The sequence below is a fragment of the Amblyomma maculatum genome, chromosome 7 (assembly GCF_055883805.1).
Source record: "Amblyomma maculatum isolate TAMU_Amacu chromosome 7, ASM5588380v1, whole genome shotgun sequence".
In the NCBI taxonomy this organism is placed as follows: domain Eukaryota; kingdom Metazoa; phylum Arthropoda; class Arachnida; order Ixodida; family Ixodidae; genus Amblyomma; species Amblyomma maculatum.
This window is the reverse complement of record NC_139350.1, coordinates 116,032,605-116,057,748: the sequence shown is the minus strand read 5'-3', so window position 1 is coordinate 116,057,748 and position 25,144 is coordinate 116,032,605. Positions and strand designations below refer to the sequence as shown.

The 25,144-nt window shown below is 42.6% G+C and overlaps 1 protein-coding gene across 2 annotated transcripts in view; it reads right to left on the bottom strand.

Moving 5' to 3' along the window:
* Window positions 1-21,623, bottom strand: part of LOC146184503 (steroid 17-alpha-hydroxylase/17,20 lyase-like) — a 54,033-nt gene extending 32,410 nt beyond the window's left edge. For both annotated transcript variants that reach the window (XM_084609398.1, XM_084609399.1), the window contains exons 1-5: window positions 21,448-21,623; window positions 8,587-8,753; window positions 5,417-5,596; window positions 2,296-2,389; window positions 1,721-1,876 (exon numbers count right to left, since the gene is read on the bottom strand). In XM_084609398.1, the coding sequence (XP_084465524.1) occupies window positions 1,721-1,876; window positions 2,296-2,389; window positions 5,417-5,596; window positions 8,587-8,740 (584 nt within the window). In that variant the 5' untranslated portion in view covers window positions 8,741-8,753; window positions 21,448-21,623. The remainder of the gene's footprint in view (window positions 1-1,720; window positions 1,877-2,295; window positions 2,390-5,416; window positions 5,597-8,586; window positions 8,754-21,447) is intronic.
* Window positions 21,624-25,144: the final 3,521 nt, after the last annotated feature.

Genomic DNA, 25,144 nt, shown 5'->3' with positions numbered 1-25,144 from the left:
AATTAAATAATGGTATGACAGGAATTTGAGACGAGCTGCCACAAATGACCACCGGAGAGCCAAGATGAGAATGTATGAAAGAGTTGGTTAGGTGGTTTAGAGAAAAAAATCATAGCATTCTGACAACACATATAGGTCATAAGAACATAGCGAATCCCAGATTCTGCTTGAAGCCAGAACGTCCGGTGGCTGTCTAAAATAAGTTTCTGCGTGTGAGCTTCTTGATCAAGTAAGTTTTGTATGTTACGTCGGAATGAATGGATGTCTTGTTATCTTTGTGATGAAATAACACTAGTTCTGTCTTTTAGGGTGCAATTTAATTACATTTGGCATGCGTCTAGTATGTATGTTGCGTAATACAAAGTTAACTTTTCTAATATATACGGATGTGTCCTTTTATCATCAGGCTTTTATCATCTGCCCAGTGCAACGATTTCAGCGGATTAGATTGGAAGGCAAATCGATAATATAAATAAACTACAGCAGTATCTCAGCCGTAAGTGTAACTCATCTCGGGCTGGTTGTTTCATTATAAGGCAGAACAGCCCAAGCTAGACAAGGATGAGTACGTAAGCACGAGTTTAGTGCTGTATTCGTCTTGTCTGTCCTTTGTCTTCCTTGTCTCGCTTCCGCTGTTCTGCCTTGTCGGGAATAGAACCTTGTAGAAAAACCCCGTTGATACTGGTTTCGTTCACGTGGTTTAAATTATCAAAGCGACTCAGGCTATGAGAGAAGCCATGGTAGTGGGCTAAAGAAATATCAGCCACCTGGGGTTTTTTGACGTGCATTGACGTCGCACAGCACACGGGCGCGTTGCTTTTCGCCTGCATCGGAAGGCGGCTGCAGCGGCTGGGATTCGATCCCGTGTCTTTTGGCGCAACAGTCGAGTGCTCTAACCACTGCGCCACCACGAGGGAGCAAATGTTAATGCATTTAGTGTATAGTTATGTGATGATGTTGTATAATCGGCTGTCTGTCCTTTAAATTGCTTTCGATGAGAGTTAATGGTACACCCTTCATACAATACCGAAATTGTTTGTGTTTAAGGATACTTTGGTTAAGTGAATCAGATGAACTAGGAAAGCCTACAAGCATACTTGCGACCAATGAACCATTGTCCGTATATTTCTTTACTTCGTCTGTAAATATGAAGATGATGGTAGTAGTTTAAGGTTTTCTGATTCGAAATTGATGGACACAAATATTATTTCAGCTTGCTGTTTAACGTGATAACTTCTACCTTTTGAAAAAGCATGTCAAAAAAAGAAAACTATAAGAGGACGATAACTTGCTAGCTAAATTCTGTGGTTCGACTAGTAATTTGAAAGAACCATGAAAAGTTTCATTCTGGTGAGAAATATGCTCGCAGTGTATACCCAACAAGAACATGAGCAAAAATCGGAGAAACGTTCTTTTTGATAGAGGATAATGCTGTAAACATAAGTCAGGTTGCAGAAGCTGCCAGAGTGTTTTACAAAATATCTGTTTGCCTGTTGATATTCGCAGCTTCGCAAAACACAAAAGCAAAGTGCGTACTGCGCTTGTGCCTTTTTTAATTAAGCAAGCGGATAGAAAGAGAATTTTAAAGAAACTAGTGCGCTTTCTTAGTGTCTTAAGGTTTCTAGTACCCTTATCTCGTTGTTAGGAACCAAAGTCTGATCGATATCACGGAAAACGAAGCTCGGGCATTCAAAAGAGGCTTCGCAGCGAGTCGACTTACTTGGCGCTGAAGGCGGATACAGAGATTACGTTGAATATGATGAACATGAGCGGGTCCCTGGCATCGATTGTCACAGGCTGCTCCCCAAGAGAATCGACGTAGGCATCCACGATCTCGGTACAGATATTCTGCAGGGATTCGCTAACTGCGTACTTCCTGGTTATAAAAAAATAACAGCATATTTTGAGACTAGCGTGATTTATTTGGCAAGTAGCTCAAATTCAATGACAAAGTCTGTACTGCAGGTTGCTGGCCTACCTCATTCCGTCACTACTCGAGCCATAATCTACTAACTCAATGAGAGCTTAAAGAATAAAACCAGAGGTATCTTTGCTTTTTAACCTCGTACGCATTTTTCTGGTAATCTGAAGTACAAATGAAACAAAAAGGTTGTTAGAATGTGAAACAATTATGAAAGGCCTATGTACACGGTAATTATAAAGTAGATGAGAAATCAGGAATATTACAACTTCTGCCCGGAGAAAAACCACACCAAGATGCTGTCAGCCTTCCCTGTTACATTTGTGTGAAACTGTGGGGAAGTCTTTAGAGAAGTGTTCCTTGAAGCACGGTACCTGACTGCAGAGACGGCCACCTTCCTGAGAGCCTTCCACAAGGCGTTGTAGTCTTCGAAGACGATGTCGTGGTCTTCTTGCCTCTGAACGTCACCTGTGGTGCGTACGTTGTGACTCGTCAGCTTTGCGTGCACCTTTCAAAATAATATTTCGTTTTCCCAGACAAACCTCTGACCTAGCTATTTGTTGCCTTTTGCTTAAGTGACCCATAGTTCGAACCAACAATAGAAGTGTTCCTGGATACGATACCAGATAATATAGGTCTAAAAAACTAGCACACGCAACTATTTCTGCGGCAGTAATGCATACACGTTTCTCATTTGCATAACATAGTGCATAAGATAGGACGTGAGCAAGGTGGGCTGGTTACACAAGCAAACTGCAGTCGGCACAAAATAGCGAGACATGTGGCACAAAAAAGAGTACCAACAGTCAGAGTACAGAACGACAAAGAAAAATAAAATACGAGGTGCAACACGTACAACTAGCACAAGTCCGTAACACTTTTTTTAAATAAAATAAAGTCCGTAACACTTTCCCTAGCGCACCCATTGATCATCGGTTCAACGATCACTGGTCATCGGCTTCCACGCCGGTCTTGAACATATTGCGCCGCCATTTGCCTCGCAACTGCATCAATAAAGTTTCAGTTTCTTGCGGATTGTGTTCAGCGTGGCGGTAATTTTGAAACTGCTTGAAGACAGCGGAGGGTAATCGTCCAAAATGGCCGCTTCCGCGGGTACTGAGCATTCTCTAATGCCCTAAAAAACTCATCATTATTATCCCGCACTATTTATTTTGTTCTTTATGCATGTAGCTGTGACTCTGATGATGATAGTTCATCGTCAGGCTTTCCTTCAAAGGACAAAGAATACCCGACGAATAGTCCCAGACAATCGGTATCAGCGCGTCGGTTAGTTTCTTATTGAGCCCATTTTTCTCAGGTCAACGGTCATTTTAAAACTGGCACTGACACGTCATCGATGTTTCTCTTATTTGTAGCGCATCCACTTAAATAGTTCACCATTTACCACGACCTGATTTGCGAAGGAATCGGCCGACTGTTTCGCCCAATGCAGTGGGAAACTACAGGGAATTGTTTCGTAGCCTGCAAAGTGTACAAGCTAAACAATCACTTTTTAAGAACTTTTTGAGATTTTAAGCACACATACAAGTCCTGCTTTATTATACCGTTATCCATATATAAATTTATTAATGCATAGAGAAATGCACAGAGAATGTTAAACATTTGTCAAAACACCGAAAACATTAACAAAGGCTTGTAAAATACGGCCATATCTTCTTGCGATAGGGAAAAACTGAACAGAGAAGGAAGGTCCTAAAGAAGTTAATAATGCAGTCACATATATGGAATCATTTAATGACAATTTTTCGCGTTTATTCATAGTTTTTAACATAAATAATTTGATGCAAATTTGGTCTCCTGGCATTTAGCTAAGCATTAATCTATTTTTTATGTAATGTTTATTTCGAGAACAGATAAGAAGTTTTTCTTCAAACTGGCTAAGAGCATGCCACCGTTTTCTTCAGCTGCCAGGGAACGCAAATGCGCGTAAAATTATCTTTTGCCTGATATAAAATTTGAGCGTTCGGATTTAAATTAATTTTCTTACAAAATAAAATAATACACGCGCTTACAAGCATCCAAACAAGTCGCATGGAAAAAAAATATATTTTCGCAAAATGTATTTCATGGAACCACAAGTACAATATGATGCACAATATAAACGAACACTACCCTAAGATTGGAACATGCAAATGAATAAATGCAAGATTAATTATTAGGAATGAATAAAAAATGAAAATACAAAAATATATGAATTTAGAATCATACTTGTAAACCATAATTGAAAATGCAAACAAATCAAGCTCATTGGTATAAAATGAATCAGCGCAGTATACTAAATAGGGTGCCAAGTTGATCCACTAATCTAAAGTCCATGAAAAAATTAAGTATTTAAATGCGTCATCTATAGCTCGCTAAGTTGTTAGTGAAGGTTGCTTGTTTGACAAGTTGTAAGAGCATTAAAAATAGCATTGAGACTCGTGGACAACTTTTTTTAAGAAGCTTATTAGCTTTATTCTTTTCATCTTTCTGCGCAGCTGTTACAGGCAGCTTGAAACTTACTTAAAAAAAGTACTTTAAAAATATATCGGCTTTTCGATGAATCACTTAGAGTCATTCATGATCCAATTAGGTTAGGGACTCTACACAGCGCACACGTAGTCCGTGTTAGCCCAGCATTCGTATGAGATCATTAAGCCTCCCTTATAAGAGGCGCCCCTTCCCTCTTTCCTCCCTACCCCAATGGATCGTCGTCTATAGCTGAGTAACGGGTTGAAGGACGCAAAATATCTAAAAACACAGAAAATGAAAGAGCACAGAAGGGTAGAGGAGGAGCCTCAGTTCTCAGGTCGAGCCAACGTTTTGACAAGTGGGCTTGTCTTCGTCTGGGCAGAAAAGAATACAAGGACTAGTGCTCGTACGTGTGTTCCAGCCTTCGTCTGTTGTCTTGTCAAGCTGTTCCACCCGAAAATTAATAATCTACCTTGTGTCGTGAAGCCAGACTGCGGCGGGTCTTATTCTCTACTTTAGAAGTGCCCACTTATAGCCCTGAAACTGCACTATTATGATTAGCAGGATGAACATTGTTTGCATTCTTCAATGTCATGAAAATGAATGGCATACATTTTAGCACATTGTTTAGAGCAATTTTTCTAAAACGCAGGAAAAACCTCTATATAAAACATTACACAATCGCGCGAGTAGTTGTTCTATAATTAATTAAATGAAATATTTATAATGAGCAGGCAGAAAGGCTTGTTCCGCAGAGGTTTCATAATCGTGAGCTTATTTATTAAAAACCTTCGTTGCAGACCCTCTTCGCCCCTAATATATTATTTTCCTAAGCAGTTCGAAGCAATCGCTGCTAGTATTGCGACAAAATCAAAAAGTAAGAGGACGGATTAAAGGTCTGAGCGAGGTGAAAAAAAAAAGTAAGCTTGCTAACAGAGTACATTCCACATGCGTCTTTGAACATTGTCTAGTACATGCACCAGGCAGGTAACGGTGACAAAACGCGGAGCTTTTTCGACCCACCCAACTTGGTAGCAAAGCGGCCAGCAAAATCGTGCCGCCTTTCGATGAATGCTTCCTTGATGGCTTCGTGTCCATTGAGCACAATCATCGGCTTTGAGCCCATCCAAAGCGTGAACGGACCTCCGTAGGACTTAGACCAGGCCATTACTTTCTTGTGGAGCTCCCTCTCTCTGCTCAGCTCTGCACGGAGGGAAAGGACAAAAAAGTAACAGAGAGGATATAGAAACGAGAAAGAGAAGGCAATGCACGCTTGAATTGCCTCTCTCCTGTGCAGTTGTGACATTTGCGCGAGAGCACAAACGCTTGCCCCATTGCTCTAATGATACTGCTCCGGCCAGTTTTCCTTGGGAGGTGTGGCGTGGCAAGCAGCTCGTCGGTTCGGCGGTTTAGTGATCCACCGCAGGCTCTAAGGAGTAGCCGCGAACGAATTTAATGGCAATTTCTGGACGCACAGTTAGGGTTTGCCTGTGTGGGTTGTTACATCGAAGCACGTGAATCTCCGATACGTCTGTCATGAGCAGCGGACGGACGACAGGACGCAATTTCTGCGTATTGCCTATTTAATGCATGGGCTTACCGTAGCGCAGGTTGATACGCTCCACTGCGGCCGAAGTTAGTATGGTTTGTGGCACCATTCATTAACCTTTCCAGTATAAAACCTCGATCGGGCAGCAAGCATAAACACCGAGCAGTACATACAACTCTCGGTAGTACGATAATTTGGAGTCCTGCATGGTGTTTCGTATATCACGACCATCACAGTACGAGAACACTGCACCGAAAATGAGCTTCCCCAGACCTATAAAACCGTGCTTAGAATTTTCGTCATGTGTGTAAGCACAGAAATATAAAAATTGATAGGACACTTACTCTTCCCCTTAAGAGCAGATGAGATAGCGCCTTTAGCACTGTCTTTTTATTTTACGATATTTGCATTGCTCTAGTTATTTGAAATTTAAAACTAGTATTCCTATAACATCAGTACATATCCCAAATACACGTTAGGGGGTCATACGCACCACAAAACGTTCATTATGTGCCCTCCAACAAGATTGGTACCAGCGTATCCACACTTAGGCTGGGTGATTCGAATACCGCAATATGTACTGAGTAGTTCAAAATTCCCAGGCCACACTGTCTGCTCCAAAGCCACATTGTGGGATATTTACATCCCTGAAACTCGCAATCTGTGTAGAGGGAAGGAGAAGGATCATCTTCACCTCTGCATGCCTTAATATCTTAATAGCTGCCTTCAGTGCCTGATTATAAAGCTTGAATGCAAAACCTGTGGTCCGGGAAATTTTGAACGGCCTGATACATTATGTATTCAATGCATCTTGAGCGCCTAGTTTTATTGGGATATATGGGTTGGTGGAAATTCTGCAAAAGCAAGGCAATGAATAAAAGCAAATCATTCGCGGCTTACGAAACACAGTGCAATACTTACTGTTACCACACTGCAATCTTAAGTGAGAACAGGAAAGGAAAAAACAAAAATCTTTCGTGGCGTACGTGTTGCGTGCTCGTCTGTCATCCAGAGGGCAATGCCACAGATTTATTTTGTTGAATGGCATATTTTCTTTGATAGCTTTTATACGATTTGTTTATTATGTTTTCCCATTATGTGCATTTTGCGTTTAGTTGTTCCGCCGAATTATAATTCGACTATTCAGTTATCGCCCCTTTCTTGATTTCTTTTATTCCAATTTCTTATTTTATATGTTTCTTTTTGTATCTTTATGCTCGAAGATTTTTTACCTATGTAACACCTTTGTGACGAGGACCTTTAGAGATTTCTTGAAGTAGAAAAAAAATAAAATTTCTGCTATACAGAGACGGCGAGGCGTTTACAACCGAAGGAGCTGCATACGCTATCGCCTAAAATTACAGCGCAGAGATTAGTGTTTTCCATCATCAAGAAACTCTAAAATACGTACGATACAAGTCACCAGGTTAGTTCACTGTGGCCACACAGCGTTAGTGTGAACCCTCAGTATGGCAGATGTAGCATATGAAAGACATACACCTGCCTTGTTCAGTAATCTGCTGCAACGCATTTGGAGTCCTAATTTAAAGATGAAGACAATAATAAACAGTCCTTGGATTAACGAAAACACACCCAGGAAGTTGAACTGCATGCAGTAAAGTGAATTCGTGCAGGCTCAATTAAACATTAGAACACCAGCGGGCGTTTAAAAGTTATTTTATTTATTTGCCTGTATGGCATGAGCGTTAGTCATCAACAGCAAGGAAAGACGTATTTTCGCGATATTTTACTAATTCTGGGCTGTCAAGAAACGGTGAAAATACAATAAAAAACGACAACAACCCTGATTTGTTTTTATATAGGCATGAAGAAAAACTTCGTTAGTACTACAACTGGAGTTACCAGAACACCAAAGAAGCGTGAAACAGATACGCACGATATTACAGAATTTCTTTTGGGCTATGCAGAAAGAAACGTCCATTCTGAACCGAAACTCGAGGAAGCGTAGAGGCTAAAAACTGAAAGGTTTAACCCTTTCGCTGGCTATGAACAATTCGGAACTGAATGGCATGCAGTTTTTATTAGACTTCGCGTTATCCGCTAAAATTCGCGTTATAATCGCGAGCCCCAGAAAGGCTACACAAAGCTTGCTACAGAACGGTTCGGCAAAGTTACTGTAAGGCTACACTACCCAAATTTCGATTACGCATTGTGCTGATTGCTCATTGCTCGACCATCGGCTTTTTCTTCGAGCACCTTTCTTCTGGAGCTTCTCCATGGCTAAAGAAGTTATTAGTGGACAGTTTGCAGCTGAATTCTACGACAGGCACCAGCGGCCTATATTCAGGGTTCCAAAAACGACATGCCAGGCTTCGCACAGCGAAAGTCCGCTCTAAATTTGGGGAGCTGTACGCAAAGCCCAACGTCATAATTTTGTTGTGCTGTCGAGGCATTCTCTGAAATCTAACCTCGCAATAGCTATCTATCTCGCCAACGATTATTTCTGAGACGAGTTTACCTCGCAGCATCTCTGAGTGCAGACCGCGCTCGTAAATGTGCGAAGTCAACATTCTCCGCCTGGACCGAACGTCCTTCCGAGAAGTAAAACAGCGCAATTTTTTTCCATCGCAAACCGGTCACAGTTGCAAAGGGATGAAGTATGCTGCGGATTAGCCGCCCTTACTCAACAGGTTTCCCACCACAGGCAGAGGGAACGGTCCCTTGGGATATTGGGAAACCCTGTGGTAGAAGCGGACCAGGTAATAAGTGGCGAGGAAAATCAGCGTTGTTGTCAACAAGCGCCAGTCCAACGTCGTGACTGCGGCTAGAAGCGTCATGGCGACTGAACCCCTGCGCAGATGAGGAGAAAAAAAAGTAAAACACGAGCACAGACCATGGGCGTTTTTCTGCGCCGAGTAGCCTCGATCAGAAAGCCATCTCTGTGGGGCACAAAAGGAATACAAGAAGCACATGCCGCGATCAGGTCATAGAGGGAACATAGCAGTCGTTTAGTGTATCAGCCGCCGCTACGGCGCCGTAGATGTGCCATTGACTACTGAAACTTAGGTGAGGGGATCTAAACCAGACACGATAGGACTCACTTCGATTGAGGCAAAATTAAAAAGAAAATATATATATATATGGGGACCTCTTAAGTTTAGTCTTTAAGTGCATGACAGGAGTGCGTAAGACAACCAACCACCATATAAAAGGCGGCAAGGTTATCTAACCCGTGCGAATGTCACTGCGTATCTTGGCTGTAGCGTGCCTGACTTGCTATTTAAGTGGGTAGAAGAAATTCTTATTCCACTTTCCCACTTAAAACGAGCGACCCGAGCTGGCAGCTGCTTCCAACTTCCTGGTATAATTTGGCCTCATTAAGTCGTATATAAAGCAACGAACAACCAATGCTCAGCCATGACATTTTCTAGCTACCACCTGCCAGTGCCATACCCGTGATTTTTTAGTGCACAATGCCGGCACCGACGTCGACACCGGGTGTTCTGCGTAACGGGATTCTTTAACGCTATCGGGTTAAGATACGCCGGTGCTGTGCGATGTCAGTCCTCAATACAATACCCAGTCGGTGAGAATTATTTGGGAAAAAATTATCTGGGAGCCACCCATTTTGGCATCTCGTAGCCGATGTGCTGATTTGCGGCACACCTCACTTATCATACACAACATAGCGCATCGTACCATAATATACTATACCAGACTGTAACATGCCACATCATACCATATATATACCGTTCCACACCAGATCACACCATAGCAGTAACATAATACACCATATCATATCACGTCATATACCACACCAGATCACACCATGGCAGTAACATACTACACCATATCATACCATGTCATATACCATGCCGCAAGTACACGCCATGTTAAATACCACTGCTCCCTACCACATATCACATAAAGCCTGTCATATACCTAATCGTTTATAAACACACCCAACAACCCCCCGTGCTATACCGCACTATAACGAACATCGACCGGACCGTTTACATAAGCAAGGATCATAATGTTCTGAAATTCGCTGAGGCATCCCCAGTGACGTAGTATGCGAAGAGTGAGCATTATTGGTGCGACGACAGCGAGATGACACGAAATGAGTTACCTGTTGCATGTTCTTAGCATCACATTGAACATAAGCATGTCTTATGTGAAGACAATAAAGATAACACAAAGCACAAGACCAGTGGCATATTATGCTTGTTTTCTGCTGCCTCGTTTGTTTCTAATAATTTTACAGAATCTTTTAGTGAACAAACAAGTAACCATAGTTTCAACACAATCTTTTCTCTGCTCAGCATGGCCGGCAATTCCACAAACAGAGTTGCTGCCAAACCGTTCTTCATACTCGAGAAAGAAATATCTTAATCTATAGAGTATTGCGCACTCAAAGAAAGCTGGGATATCACAGCTGGCGGCGCTAAAAAGTTAAAGGAAGATACAACTATAGGGCACTACTCCTGCCCAGTCTAGAATGCTTCGACGGGCAAAACATAAACGCAGACAGACAGAAAAACGAGAAAAAAAAAGGAGTCAAAGAAACTTAGACTGGGAAGTCAAAGTCAGGGTCAGAGTCAAATTATATTGTGGCCGCTCGCAAGAAGTGGGGCAACAATGCAGGCCGTGTCTGCCCCTTGACAGTACAAACACTGCCACGAAAGATGCAATATCGCTGCGTGAAGGCGCTTCATTGCATGCCGCTTACAATTAGCATCTTGGGATGCTAACGCCCTCGTGGCTCACACTATGGTACAGACACGTCGACCTTTTGTAGGGAATATAGGAAGAAAAAAAAACACTATATATATATATATATATATATATATATATATATATATATATATATATATATATATATATATATATCAACCTGAGGAGAGCGCAGAGAGGTACGCACGGAAAGGGAAATGATGGGAGGTATAATAAACAAATTGAGGACAGCTGTGAGAGTCAGGGAACACAAGTCAGTTCAATTATGTGGCTTTTAAAACCATTAAGACAAATCGGACGCCTGAGGAATATCCGTGCAATATGGAGGACAGGTACATCAAGGTCCCTGGGATAATGGAGCTGATTTCAAGGGAAAGAACATGTAACCGGTACTGCACATGACCAGGCTGATTAGAGTAAATATACGAGGGCCTTTTTCCTGCAGTTGGTGTAGATGGGCTGGCGATGGTGACACTCCACCAAAAACTGATCCCTGAGCAAGCGTTTGAGGAGCCATATAATTTAACGTACACCAACGACGCGCATAGATGTTTCAGCGCATCCTCACTCCGGCTTAGTAAACACTCCTGTAACCTGTGCTACCGTTTAGGAATTAGCCTTATGTCCCATAGCCAAGGCGAAATAAATTTTCTATAAGGCGGCAATGTAGCGGCAGCGGCGATGAGCAAGCCACGCGCTTGTGGAGGTGAAGAGACCATGGCTTCACGGAGGATGTGCGCTTTTGTTGTACCTACGCTCTGCGGATTAATAACCGCCACCTTAAACTCCCACTTCGGTCTGTTTTTAACTGAGTGAGCTATGACTATAACATAACTTTCACAGTTATAACTGACCACACTTATGATCATTTTATCATGATAGTGCACAATCTATTTGCTTTACTACTGAATCTGCTGACTCTCTCAAGAGGCGAGTGGTGGCGCTCTCTGAATACACACAACGCAAAGCTTGTACAGGAATCGTTCAGAGCCTTTTGAAGTTGCGCAGCTACGCTGAATGTTGCAATAACCACGGAGTTTCTGCACAAAAAAGCGGCAACCTACATGCAGGACGCTATGCGTGTATGGATAACTTGCCTTCGTTCCTGTTTCGAAAACGAAGTGAGTAGAATGCTGTCGATGCAACTTCAGACGGACACCAAGAGGAAATAATGACATCAACCCGTGCGTGCTTATTCCGGGTATCGTAGCTGGCAGCTATTGCATGTTGCAGCAATAGCTGCCAGCTATTGCTGCAAGCAGCAATAGCTGGCAAATGCAGCGAAACTCCTCATTCGTGGCAAATGCAGCAAAAGCTACATTTGCCACGAATGAGGAGTTTCGCGTGGTGGGAGGCACAGATCCGTTGCCTAGCAACCGCCGCAGCAGGCGGACGCCGCGCGATTACCGCGCCATCTGGCAATCAAGAAGCAACCAGATGATGCCTCGAGGATGATAGTAGTGATGGTGATAGGCTAGTCAGCGGTGAGCGTGTACTCAGCAGTGGACAGGATTGGTTTGGATTATATTAGATTGGATTGGATTGTATTGAACTCGATTAGACAGGTTTGTAATGGAAAGATTTGGATTGATTTTGACAGTATTTGTAGCACTGTATTTGATTGGAATGGACTGTACTTGATTGGACTTCATTTGATTAGACTGGACTTGTTTAGATTGGGTTAGGTGACACTGAATTGGATTACATTGGATTAGATGGGATTAGACTGAATTGGAGAGGAGTAGGCAGCCCAGCGCCAGGAACACGTGATTTCGCTACGTATGTCCTAGCTGCAAACATGCGGGAGTGATCAAAGAAAAGAATAATGCTTCTTCGTTAGTACACATATTTCCTTCTCTAGATGCGTTAGCCGACCATATGCTGTTTGTGCCCCTGCATCAAACGTATTGGGATCACACAAGATTCAAGGCAAAGTTTTTACAAAATTTTGCTGAAAGCCACACATTTTTACTTACTCCCATTTCATCAGTATATCCCGTAGTCGCTTGCCGGGCCGGATAGATAACTGCGACAAACATCTCCTAAGATATATATCACTATGCTTAGTGATGCTTACGATTGTCACAAAACAGTCACGCCAACCAGGTGTGCAAGAAGGATATATGCTATACCCTCCGGTGCATAAGATGCGGTGTTTGCACAAAAATTTTGGCAGCGCATCCTATACAACGGTGTTCCTCACGTGGGTTATTTATTTATTGCGCGACGTTAAAAAGTGAAGTTTATCGTGAAACGGGGGAAAGTACCGATTTCTGCTGTTACAATAGTATGGTCGTCTCACAAGCACATTGGGCTTTAGTAATATGAGATGCAAAAAGATGGCGACCTACACTCACCTCGCTGTTTACACACAGCTAAGAAAGGCCGGGGCTAGAAGACTCACTTTTCCACTTGCGATTGATAACATTCTTTTATGGCTACTGCGTGTCCATTTCCCACTTCCTTCTTGTGCTTTGCAGCGTGCATCAGAGCACCCGAATGCAGCGATGGTTAGCGCAGTGATTATGGAGAGCGAAGTGGATGCGTCAGTGCAGCCGGAATAAATCGGCGATCTTTTTTTATAACGGGTACAAAGCATTCTTACAAGGATTTGAGCAATAATAAAGAGTTGCTGCTATCACTGTGCGTGAGTATTTTCCGGCATAAGTGCTAAATCTCTTTTGTGCTATAATTTGCATGTTTTCAGGCATATATTGTTTGGCTGCGTTCGCGCAAGCATGTACGATAAAGCTCTATTGCCCAAACCTATAGGTAAATTGAGGTTCGTCTTTAGATAGTTTTATCATGGGCGCTGCATGGATGGATGGATTGAATATAAGAGCGTCCCCTTTGAAACAGGGTGGTAGCAGAAACTATCATGCTCATTCTTTTCCCTATATCTTAACTATTGTTTTAGATTGCTGAACTATACCATCATACTATTTATTCAATTTTTGTTTCTACATTACTAACAATATGTCACTTTTCTGCTTTGTAGCCACCAATTTTCCAGGTGTTCTTTGTGCATGCATGTTTTTTTGCGCTGAAAGGTTTTGTATATGGCCCAATCTAGCGACAAAGTCGAGAACAACCGCCATGCTGGTATATGAGGTCCCATCCGCGGAACAGACGACAAGTAGCGCACATCCATCGGCATTTCTCGAGATTTTGCATGTAAATGTTTGATTTTTGAGGTACCTGGTTGCAAGAAAAAAGGTTTTCAGCAGCAGCCATGCCATTTGGGCAGAATTGACCATACGTTATGCCCATGATAGGGTCTGCTGAAGGCTACAAGCCTGATTAAAATTACTGTGTAACTTTTATGTGCCACAGAGAGGTGGTGACGCAGCCCATGGCTTCGAGGGCGGTGAAGCAAGAAAGGCAGGACTGTTTTCGATCAACTTTTAATCCTTGAATGATTTCTAGAGAAGGGCTACTACAACAATATGAGCAATTAAAGCAAGCGAATGTAGCCGTTTCATGTAAAAGCAATGCTAATCGTGCTATATGTGTTTTGTCAGCCGATCATTCATATACTGTTCACTGCATGTGCGGCTACTGCAGGAGTTGCAGTGCTCACGCTTCCACTGAGGTGCTATTCTTAAGATTCATTATCTATTTTAGATTCATTCACTCTGCCCTAGGGTGTTTGTATTGGGTGGAAAAGCAGGGGTGTTTAAGCGTTCACTACCAGGCAATCGGATTTCAGCATAATTGCCATCATCACTCAACCACCGGCTTGCCGGTATGTGCGGGGAATAACGACGAGTGTTGTCGACAGCGGAAGCTGCTATCCTGCAATTTCTTTGACTGGCCGCTAGCTTCGTTTGTCTGATGCTGCCGTCATGCTGACATCCAGACGAAAGAAAAAAATGGACAGTTGATACGTATGGAAAAGGGACCTTAAATTATGTTCCATAATGACCTCAGCGAAGGTTGCTTTGATCAAGAATTATACAGCGCATTAGTCTTCGCAAGATTTGCTTACTTCAAGAAATCGTTGCTGTTCCCATGGCCATATTACTATTTAATATCGGCAGCAAAAGCTTAGGAGATGCGTGTTTGAAAAACAAAAGATATTGTAGCGCTGTTTCAATAAGTAATAAGTTGATAACCTGTTTATTAAGCATCTTTTTTTTTCAAGTGCAAATTGTCCTTTCATACTTTGAAAAAACTCAGGTGACTACATTTATTTATTTATTTATTTGCAAGTACTGTTAGCCCTTCCGGGCTGTTACAGGGTGGGCAATATACATTCAAGCGGAACAACAAATTTCCAACTCTTTCTCAAAAGTTTCTAAAGAACAAGTTTTTTCAAATACGCTTCGGTCAAGGTTGTTCCATTCAATGATTGTTTTAGGCAGAAACGAAAATTTAAATACATCAACTCTTGGCACATACGACATCACTGCAAAGGAATGATTAGTGCGAGATGACAGTCTCCCGGGCGGCCGCAAGTACAAGCCGGAATCCAAATTGAGTTTATTGTTATAAAGTTGACAAAGGAACTTGGGAACTTGAGATCTATGAGATATTTCTGGTTTGGATGCCAAATTATGCTCGCGTCTTCCAGACTTGGCCTTACCAATGATTTATAAGCTTTTAGTTTGACAGCCGGTGGCGCATCTCTTAACTTTCGCTGTAGGAATCCAAGCTTTCGTTGGGCTGCCCCACAAATAATCTGTACATGATCACTCCAGTTCAAGTCATGAGAAATCGTAACGCCTAAATATTTTAATCTAGCGGAACGTTTTATTTCAATGTTATTAATTGAATACGGAAGCACTAACGGGGTTTTCTTGTTCGACACAATCATAGTAATTGACTTTTCAAAGTTGATTTCCATGTCCCACTTAACACACCATTCATACACAACTTTTAACATCGAAATAGTTTTCCTTTCTCAGGCGGCACTCGCAAATATACCGCAAGGAATATCACGCACTTGTTGCCCAAAGGCTGCCATTGTTTCACTGGTATTCAGTCCTTCCTGCCCCTTCTGTACAAACACAGCACACTCGGAACTCGCACGGAAGGCTGCCAAGGTGAAAAACTTTCGGTTGGGGATTGAAAATCAGATACTGCTCGTTTTCGTGCAATTGAAAGAGTTCCATCTGGAACAGCGTTGAGCGACACACGCGCACACCACCACTGTTAATCTTTTATCTTCTTTTAATCATCTTCGATTTTTTTTGTAAATTCGAAAAACAGAGTAAAGAAAAAGAGTTTTCTAGCAACGGCACCTTTAGCAGCTAAACTGCGGCCGGTGGAATGAAGATAAGGGAAAGGAAGGAAAGAAAGGGGCGAAAAGAAGAAAACAGGTTTGCGGTATTTAAGAAAGCATAGAAAATACCAAAATCTTTAAAGATAGCGCATCGCTCTCATCAGCTGACCAGTTTAGACACTTTTCGGCTTTTCAAGGCACTCTGTGTGCAAAAGACTGCTCTACGCGTGCGCTTTCCCCGTAAATGCCCTGGCGCTCCCGCTGCTATCACCGCGTCCCACAGAGAAAGAGCGTCGCAGCGGTATTCTCCTCCTCGCCGCGAAAAGGTGTATACAAGAATTCTTCTTATATGGCAATTTCGTTTTTGAAAGCCTATAAATATGACGGGTGTTCGCTGTACGCCGGGAAATGCGGTAATCATGGAGAGCAGCTAAAATAAAATAATGCTAATATTCATGCCGTAAAAATTTTTATTTTCCTTTCCCCGTGTTTTTCAATGGAGTACCCAGTCAAAGGCAATGCGGAAGCTCTGAGTAACAGTCTTTCCTTTTCCTTCTCTCTTTGTTGCTCGACACGCATTAACGTATCTTGTATCTAAACGAATGGATGTAAAATAGACGCTCTTTGTGAATACCGCTGCATTCAAAGCTACCCGATTATATATTCCAGCGGTGCGTGAGGCGTGGAGAACCACCTTGAGATCCTCGTTAACACTACTGAGACGCGGATCCATACCGCGCAAGACGACTTAAAAAGATAATGTCATATGTATAATGCAATTCGATGCCCCTTTAAAAAATCTGTCTAGTTTCTACTTCGGACGCGAAATTCGGAGCTCACAGGTGCAGTTGACAACAATTCATGACCAACAGTGTTGTTGTTGTTATTTCGTTTTTGTTTTTCTATCGGATCCAACAGCCGACACGTGGTTGTTTTCTTCTACTTTCTAGCAGTTAGTTGTCTCCAATCACACCAAATTATTTAACATTACTCAACACTGAGACCCCCCCCCCCCCCCCCGTTCTCTTTCCTTAGCGTCTACAAGCTGTTGGCTCCCTTTGCATTAGCTGATAATGGAGCCCCTCATTCTGCCTACATTTTGCATCGGTGCAGCGGCGCCTGAGCACGGACCTGCTGTGTTCGAAATTTCGCCGCACGTGAAACCGCCATGCATTTTTCCAAGTCATATTTTTTTTGCAAAGCTATTTGACCTGTGGCGCTTCGTTAAATTTTCCTGTCCTATCTAGTGTTCCCCTAATGGTCAGAGTTCCGCTTTCCTTTTCTCCTTTTTGCCCTTTTTTTCGCTTATCTGTGATTCGCAAGGCGATGGAGATCATTTCCTGCCGGAGAAAAATGCTGACCGCATTCATTGTTTAGAGCGCGCGCAAGCCAGCAAACAAAACGCATCGAAGAAAGTAGAAGAGCAGCGTACGTCGAGGGAGCTGTTGTGTTACGCCTGCGATGACCGCATCAAATAAGACCGGGGAGTATGGGGAGGGGCGGAGAGGCGGAGAGAAGGAAACATGCAATTCAACACACGGGGAACTATTTACTTATATCACTTATATCTTCAACAAATTGTAGTTTATCTGTATTAATAGCTTACTGCGTTGTATCCACAAAGACTGAAATACTTTGAAGGAAATAAATGTTTTTATAGGCCAGAATAGCCCGGAAAAAGAACAGTGGCGTCACATCACCAGCCGATACCTGAAATAAGCTGCGCTGCATCGATAGCGTTTCTTCTATTTTGTTGGGTCCAATTTGAGACCTGATCACGTCAGTTTCTGTGTAGTAGGAAACAATACACGCGTACCCAGACGCACTCACATAAGCAATTTTTGGGGCAAAAAAAGGTTCGAAAAGTTTGTTGATCAGTGCATCACAAAAACCTTCGTAGGCTAGTAGAAAAACGGTTGTTCAAGTTAGAAATTCGATAAACTTTGCGTCGGTCAATGATAGATTGAACGAAGTGCAAAATCTAAGCACAGCAGATATGGCTCAGTAGCCTAAGCAAATAAATTTCTTGCACGAGACTGGAAGCATGTACATAACCCGCCTCAACCAACTAAATGCTTGAAGTCAATTGCAAGGTTACAGCTTAGCTGCGCTCGATAGCAACCACTCCCAACCGGTCCTCGTGAGCAGTATACTCTGACAGTTTCGAATTTCTTAGACTATAACATGAACGAAACAGGAAACCGGAGAGGGTTAGGTGCAAAGAAGACGGCAGGTAGTGCGCAAAGGCGTCTCAAATAGCGAGCCAGTTTATAGCAGCTGCCAATGCTATTGGTGTACCTTTTTCCACTAATACTAGGAATTTCCAGTGTAGGGTCTTATTGGGTGCAATAATAGTTTGCCCCTCCCAGACGGGGCAAATTTCTTTTCACCAAACAAAATAATCGCCTTGTACAAAACCTTAACGCCCAAGAAAAAAAAGACTCCCGGTTTTGTTTGAGTAGCCATAAACACTGACCGTACTTTGCGTACTTTACCAATTCCGTAAAGGTCAGAAAGTACTGGAAATGCCGGTCAACAATTGTTTTTTTCATGCCTTTCTTTAGAATCAACGGTAGTTGGTTAAACGAGCATTCTTGGCAGAGTTTATACTGCCACAAGCAAACAAGTTAATCTTTGAAGCGATGGCCCGCAAGGCTGTAGTATTTAGGGCATTACATAACTGCTTTATATGCTAAGGGAGCATGATGTGCTTCGCAACAAATATGCCCCATAAGCAGTTGTTTTATTTCTGACATGAAAACCGAAAAAGAAGCCGCGTGCTGTTACAGTACATGTTACTGAAATTGTTGCTTTAATTTATCCCGCCGCGTTGCTCAGAGGCTACATGATAAGCGAGCTAGGACCGAGGAATATTAAGGCGAAAGCCTTCATAGGGTCATGAGTGTGGACAGGATTTTTGCGTGCGCGGAGGGAGTCACACTGTCACTATCGAGTAATCAATTGATTTATGAGTATGGTCGTGTGAAGTAGAGTGTTTTAAAAAAATGTGTGTGTGCAAAACTTCGTTGATGTGCATGGAGTAATTAGTCAATTAAAGCCAGAAAGTAAATTAGACGTTAAAATAGCCAAACACGTCGGTATAGTGTTCAAAAGCGGAATGTATACAATAAAAATATCGTAAAAAGAGAGAAGAAGCAAAGAAGAAAAGAATGAAAACAAAAAGCAAATGCTGAGAAGGCGTCAAACGAGTGCAAACAGTCCCAGTAAAGGCTTTCGTTTTACCGAACCAAGAGAGACCTAACTGCCTCAAACGAATTTTAGTATTTCGTTATTTGTTCTGGCTGCTCCCGTTTTGTAATGAAAGCGACAAAACGTTTGCCCGCGGAATTCTTGCAGTCGCTGCGAAAGCTTCAAAACGCTGCAAGTGAAGCAATATTTCTGTCCCCTACGCAAAGGTCCTTGCTGCAGACCGTCTTGTTTGCCAATTCCAAGAGATGGAAATGTTGGGAATACGTAGGAAATGCAGTTTCTTCAGTGCCATGTAACTGCGCGTTGAACGCAAGGTATGAAACGCGAGCCCACATTTCGCCTACTTGCAAAGTTACCGACTGCGAAATAAGATGTAACTGCATCCTCAAAGCCCTTGTCTTTGTAAACACAGCCAGCGATGGGAGGTCCGTGATGGCTCAGTGAGCAATCGGCATTTGCCATTTGCATCCCTGAGGCTCGCACTTGTCTCACACTAAATCGAGATTAAGTTTCTGGCGTTTGGGTTATGTGTGCTGAAGTATGATCCCCTCTTTAAAGTAAAAACGAAATGAGACTAAATAAGGTTATAGGTGTTTGTAGTGCTTGTGGGCTCTTTTAACAGGATAGCATTCAGCTTCCATTGAGGAAATCAAATGAGGAAAACTCTGGTTAACCCTTGCTGAATTGCGATAGCAACGGTACAAGCTTCTTTTGGCTGCTACATTATTCCCCTATCACCCCCTATCAGTGTAAGGTGCTATATTATTGGGGACACTTAAGCTCATCCTTTGGGAGTATGACACGAGAACGTAAGTTACCAGGATTCTTCTTCTTCCTCTTCTTCTGGTCAAGCGTGGACCACGCGACGGCTCGAAACCTGGCCCAGTATTGCCATCGCAATACCATAGGCGTCCGCGTTGTAAGCCCTCTCAGCGAAATTCACTAGCATAGCTCGGGTTGGTGGCATTTGACAAGGCCTGGAATTGTTTAGTCGGCGAGTTATGTGACGCCTCATACATGACTTAGTGCGCCATCTCGGGTAGCTCCTGTGAGGTGGGAATCGAACTCGAGATCCTTGGACTCAGATCAGTCGGCTACCTTAAGGCAACACAGACACGTTCGGACTGCTTGGTTAAAGAGGAGCTCCTGAAGATAAGGGAAAACATACCATTTGCACTGCGCTTACTAGATAGCTGCAGCTATTTTAAAAGCGGCCAAGAGATCTCTCTTGAACGCACTAAACTTTATCTTGTGGCGGTCGCGATAGCTTTGTCTAATACAAGTTCCTTTATGGCCGAACGCGGGTACAGTATATTCATCTGTTTCGAAGCTGGTAGGTTCTGTAGTATAAAAGCCATGCCTCCTCGGGCATCACATTCATATTTCTTGAACCTGGGAATATTGTAAGGTAATGTTATGAACATATTGATAAGATAGAAATGGAGTAGCCTTCCAATGCGCCGAAGATATTCGCACTATAATGTTTTTCCACTCCCCGCGAGAAGCTAAGGCTACCACAGCGTGTTTGACAGCAGTTACGAATAAATTGCGGAATATTTTATGGTTAATATTAACATATTCATGGGAAGACCTAACCTTTTGTTGTGTAACGAAACTGCGCTTTTAAATGTGTCCTGCGCTCGTATGAGTAGTTATGACTGGTATAGAAATGCGTTAAGTTCTGACAAAAAATAGCAACAAAAGTGCCAACTTCTACAGGTGGCATGTTCGAAAATACCGATCGTCATAATGCAATCTTACAAATGCCCACACACACAGACACACAAAAACTAAGCCCAGAGTTACCTGCGAATATATCGGTCCTCATGATGCAATGTTACGATATACCGAAAAATAGGTCCATAAACATTTTTGACTTCAAAACAAGATGCGCATGTCCACAAGTTCTGGACATAAATATTCAGACAACCATTAAGTATTGATACATTTAATTCACGCAAGTTACCGGCACCTGTGTACGTTCTGACAGCTCCGGAGGTAAAAATCTGACAACAGTTCACGAAACAGATTTTGAAATATGGATTACTGTTGAACTACATTTCTCTTTATTTTACAAACAATTCGAGACAATCCACGTGCCGAGACGGAAAAAAAATGTTTTGAATAATCATTCATGCGGTGCCTACAAAGTTTGATGCTGGGTGATCAAGAGAAGCTTGCATGCGTTGGTTGCAACACCCAGAGCATCTGTCGCACAACCATGTCCATATTTGTGGACACGCCCAATTATGCTTTGCACGCATACCTAGGAAAAGTTTTGTAAACACGGCGTTGTGAAACCCACTGGGAGAAGAATGGTTGCGTTATGCAATGCAAGCAAGAAGTTTCAAGCCATTAAATCGGAAACGTACTCACCGTTCCGCAGAAGCTTTGCTTGGCTCTTGAAGGGAATAAAAACGACGATAATAGTCAGAACAGGAAAAAAAAAAAGCTCGTTTTCAGCACTCTCATAAAGCACGCAAAACAAATTCAATAACTCGAAGCTCCAGTGCGCGTTGACAACGGGATGCGAGTCGTTGCTGCGAGGCCGGACCAAACTACCTGAAAGGCGCTATCGTACCTTGGCGCCGCGCCAGCCACGTGAAAGTCGCCCTCTTTCAACCTTGAGCGAGCGTGAGGGCGGCGGGCGCAAAGGTGGAAGGAGAACAAGGAAAGGGGACGGCGCGAGGGGAGGCTGACGCAAAGTTGCCTTTCGCCGGTTTACCTCTCCCTTCGGAAACCCGCATCTCTTTGTTCAGCCTTGAGCTGCCCGCGGTGAAAGTAATAAATTCGGGCCTTGGCCACGAGACAAGGCTCTTCGACATTTTTCACCATTACAGAACACAGCGTTTCCTTACAACCATGTGTATTCTATCGACGTGTTATGCTCGTTATGGCCGTTTTCTAAACAAAAAACAAAGTTACATTCTAGTGATTTCACTGAGAATATACCCGTGGTAGTAATTTTTGTCATATTTTTTTTGCGTAAAATATTTGTTTGTGCTATTTACCTCACTTTTTCCATGCTATCGACATTATTTTGACTACATAGATGCACTCATGGTCTGTGATTGACTCAGGAAACAGCGCGACAAGCTACTGCGGTTTGGTCTAGACTGCTCATTTGTTTAGTACCCCTATGAGTAATAAATACTTTACTGGCAATTGTTATTGATGACGGTTCCTCCGTGGTTTAGCAATCCTTATTTCTGTTTTATGAAGACGATATAAATATATTCAAGGTAATACATTCTTTTCAAGATTGCTTGTCGTTGCAATCGGACATATCTGCTTTCTAAATTGGCGCTCGAAGAATGGTGGTGCTATCAATTCTTCAAAAAATAAGCTTGTCACATACCATCGTAAAACGCATAGCCTCCTTTACCCTCATTTTGTGAATTCTATGACGTTGTCCAGGTTTGATGAAATAAGTGACCTCGGTATACATCTCTAATGTACTATCGGCTTCTCCTCTCATCCTAAACACATACCTCTGCGGGCTATTCTCACACTAGGATTCATCTGCATGTTTTCGAGAGACTTTCGCACCCCGCTTCCTTTCATAAAGTTTTACTTGTTCATATGCTTCCGCTTATGGAGTATGGGCCTGCTAATCAAACTGTGACAATGCCGACAGAGTAGAGCACAAATTTTTATGCCTACTTCAACATCATTTATCCTGCATGACTTTGAGCACTCGCTTCACACATAGTTACTTGTCGCATCTTCTTCACTTAACTGCCGTCGTGCCAGGGAAAATATCGTTTTATTGTACAAAGCACTTCATGGCCACGTTATGTGCTCTAATATAATTGAGTGCATCCTACTCCGAGTTTCGCAGAAGTGCATGAGGGAATTCAGACTATTTCAAGTTTCTGCTCTTCTGTATTCCCACTCTCCTGGGAATAGGATGCAAATGCTGTTTAATTCTGTTTGTCCTGACATTATATTTCTTGGAAAACGCGCACTCTTCGTTTTTATTGGAAGTTCGGGGCGTCTTAACCTTAATAGTGCTTTTTATCACATATAAGTTATTCTTTCAAGCCATTTGTACTTACATGACTTGTGCTTTTCCTCCTGTTTAATTTTGACTGTGTTCTAATAATTCTCCAAGATGTTTTTATTCATATTTTAAGCTTAACATTGTGTGTTCATAGCTGATCCTTTGTATTGCTTTCAATGATTCTATTTGTTTATTGTTTCTGACGATGTTTTCTTCTTTTCTCTTCTGAACGCCTTTTTGTGCAGTTTCTTAAAGACATCTTTTTCATAGTTTTCATTCTCTGGGTGACTCATGTTGGTCGAAATTTCATTTTATGTGTTTTTGGTTCGTTCTTTTGTCCTGCTTCTCTGCAAAGCCTGCGTGTGCATTTCGATTTCGATTTCTGCTGCAGTACTAAGACCGTATGGGTTTTCCTGTGCATATTAAAACAAGGATTGAATTATAATATTATTTATAAGTGTAGGGAAGTAAGAAGCTAAACACATTGTTTCGCGGCGCTGAGCGAGCTGCATGAACCTATCGGTCGTTGGCCCCGGACAAGGTATTACCACATTGTACCGGATGCTGTTCTATCAGGACTAAGCTGTTGATAAGTGGGAGTCTCGTTATTTCAGCCCACTGTGTGAAGACATATTTGTAGCTTACACTGCTACGTCCAGTTGCGCATGGTCATATAGAAGGTAGCCTTTACAACACACTGTGGCTCACTGCATGAAACGAAAATATATCAGCAAGTTTCACTTCCCCATTTTCTCTTTCAGCAGACCAATACAGACCCACAAACGTAAATTTTTAAAGTAGTGTGGGTACAAAAAGAAGCGTACATAGAAAGCGGGCTGATTCAATGCTTACTACAAGTGTGTTGTCTGAGCGCGCTCACAGGCGTCCAGTGGATATCTTCAAAGATAACCGCAGTTTCACTCATGGCTTCTGTCCCACGTGATGTGCTGTCGCTAATACAATAGAGTAGTATGAAGAGGCTCTTATCTGTGATAAGCGGCGATAGCCGACAGGGATTGAGGAAAGTTGCATCAAACATAGACAAAAAGGCTGCGTTTTGTTTGCTCTATCGTGAAAACAGTGTACAAGAAAGTCTGAAGCTCGTGAAATGAAATGCATGCACAAGATCCTGTGGTGCAAACCACGTGTGCGTTCTCGTTCAGCGGAGAAGTACAATATGAAACTTTAAGGGGAAGATTGAATTATGGTCCAACATTAAGGTGCCTCAGTCACAGGCTACGGTGGCATCATAACGCTAGTGAACAGACTCGAGCGTCACTGAAATCGGCAATACACTGCAAAGCGTCCTGCTCTGAGCACGATCTGGCAGACACTGCTATCATCGGCACGTGTAAGAACAAGAGCCGACGAAGAAATGATTGACGTCTAGGCCATGAGATAAACCCTTGACGATTCTTACGCCCACGCACTGGCGCTCGCACTCAGCAGAAAAGAATGCACTACACCGCGCAACTGACGATGCACTCAAAGCCACTCGTTTTCAGAGTAGTTACATGAAGTCAGCGTCGTGTATTAGAAGAAGCAATTACTGTCTTGCCGATTAGAACTTCTTTGTGTATCTAAATGGTCATTTGGTATGTCCACTTGTGACTACCATTGTCTAAAATGCTTCGGATGTTTTCCGGTGACATTGAAACTAATCCTGTTCCATAACGAAGGCTGAATCTGGGACATTTTACATTGGTCTTGGAATAATTGAGCAAGCAGGCTGAAGGACACGCGTCATTAACGGAAACAACTCAAAATCTGGAGGAGGCGTCAGTTGCCTGCTTGAGGAACAGAAATGTTCCAAAGAGAGTGAGGATGCCGCAGAAAACACAATTAAACACTTCACTGAGAGAGTGGCGGTACTTAGGCGTACAAGACGGAGGAAGGCAATATATAGTCTGCAAAACAAAGAGGTGACCTCGTAGAGGGACTCCTTGAATGAACAGCTAGGGAGGAAGGAAAACTTTCGAGTACTATAGAAGACTGGAACAGACTGCCACCTTACCTAACAAATAGAATCGGCTCGATTGATCTAATTGAGTCTTGACTCCCTTGACTAAC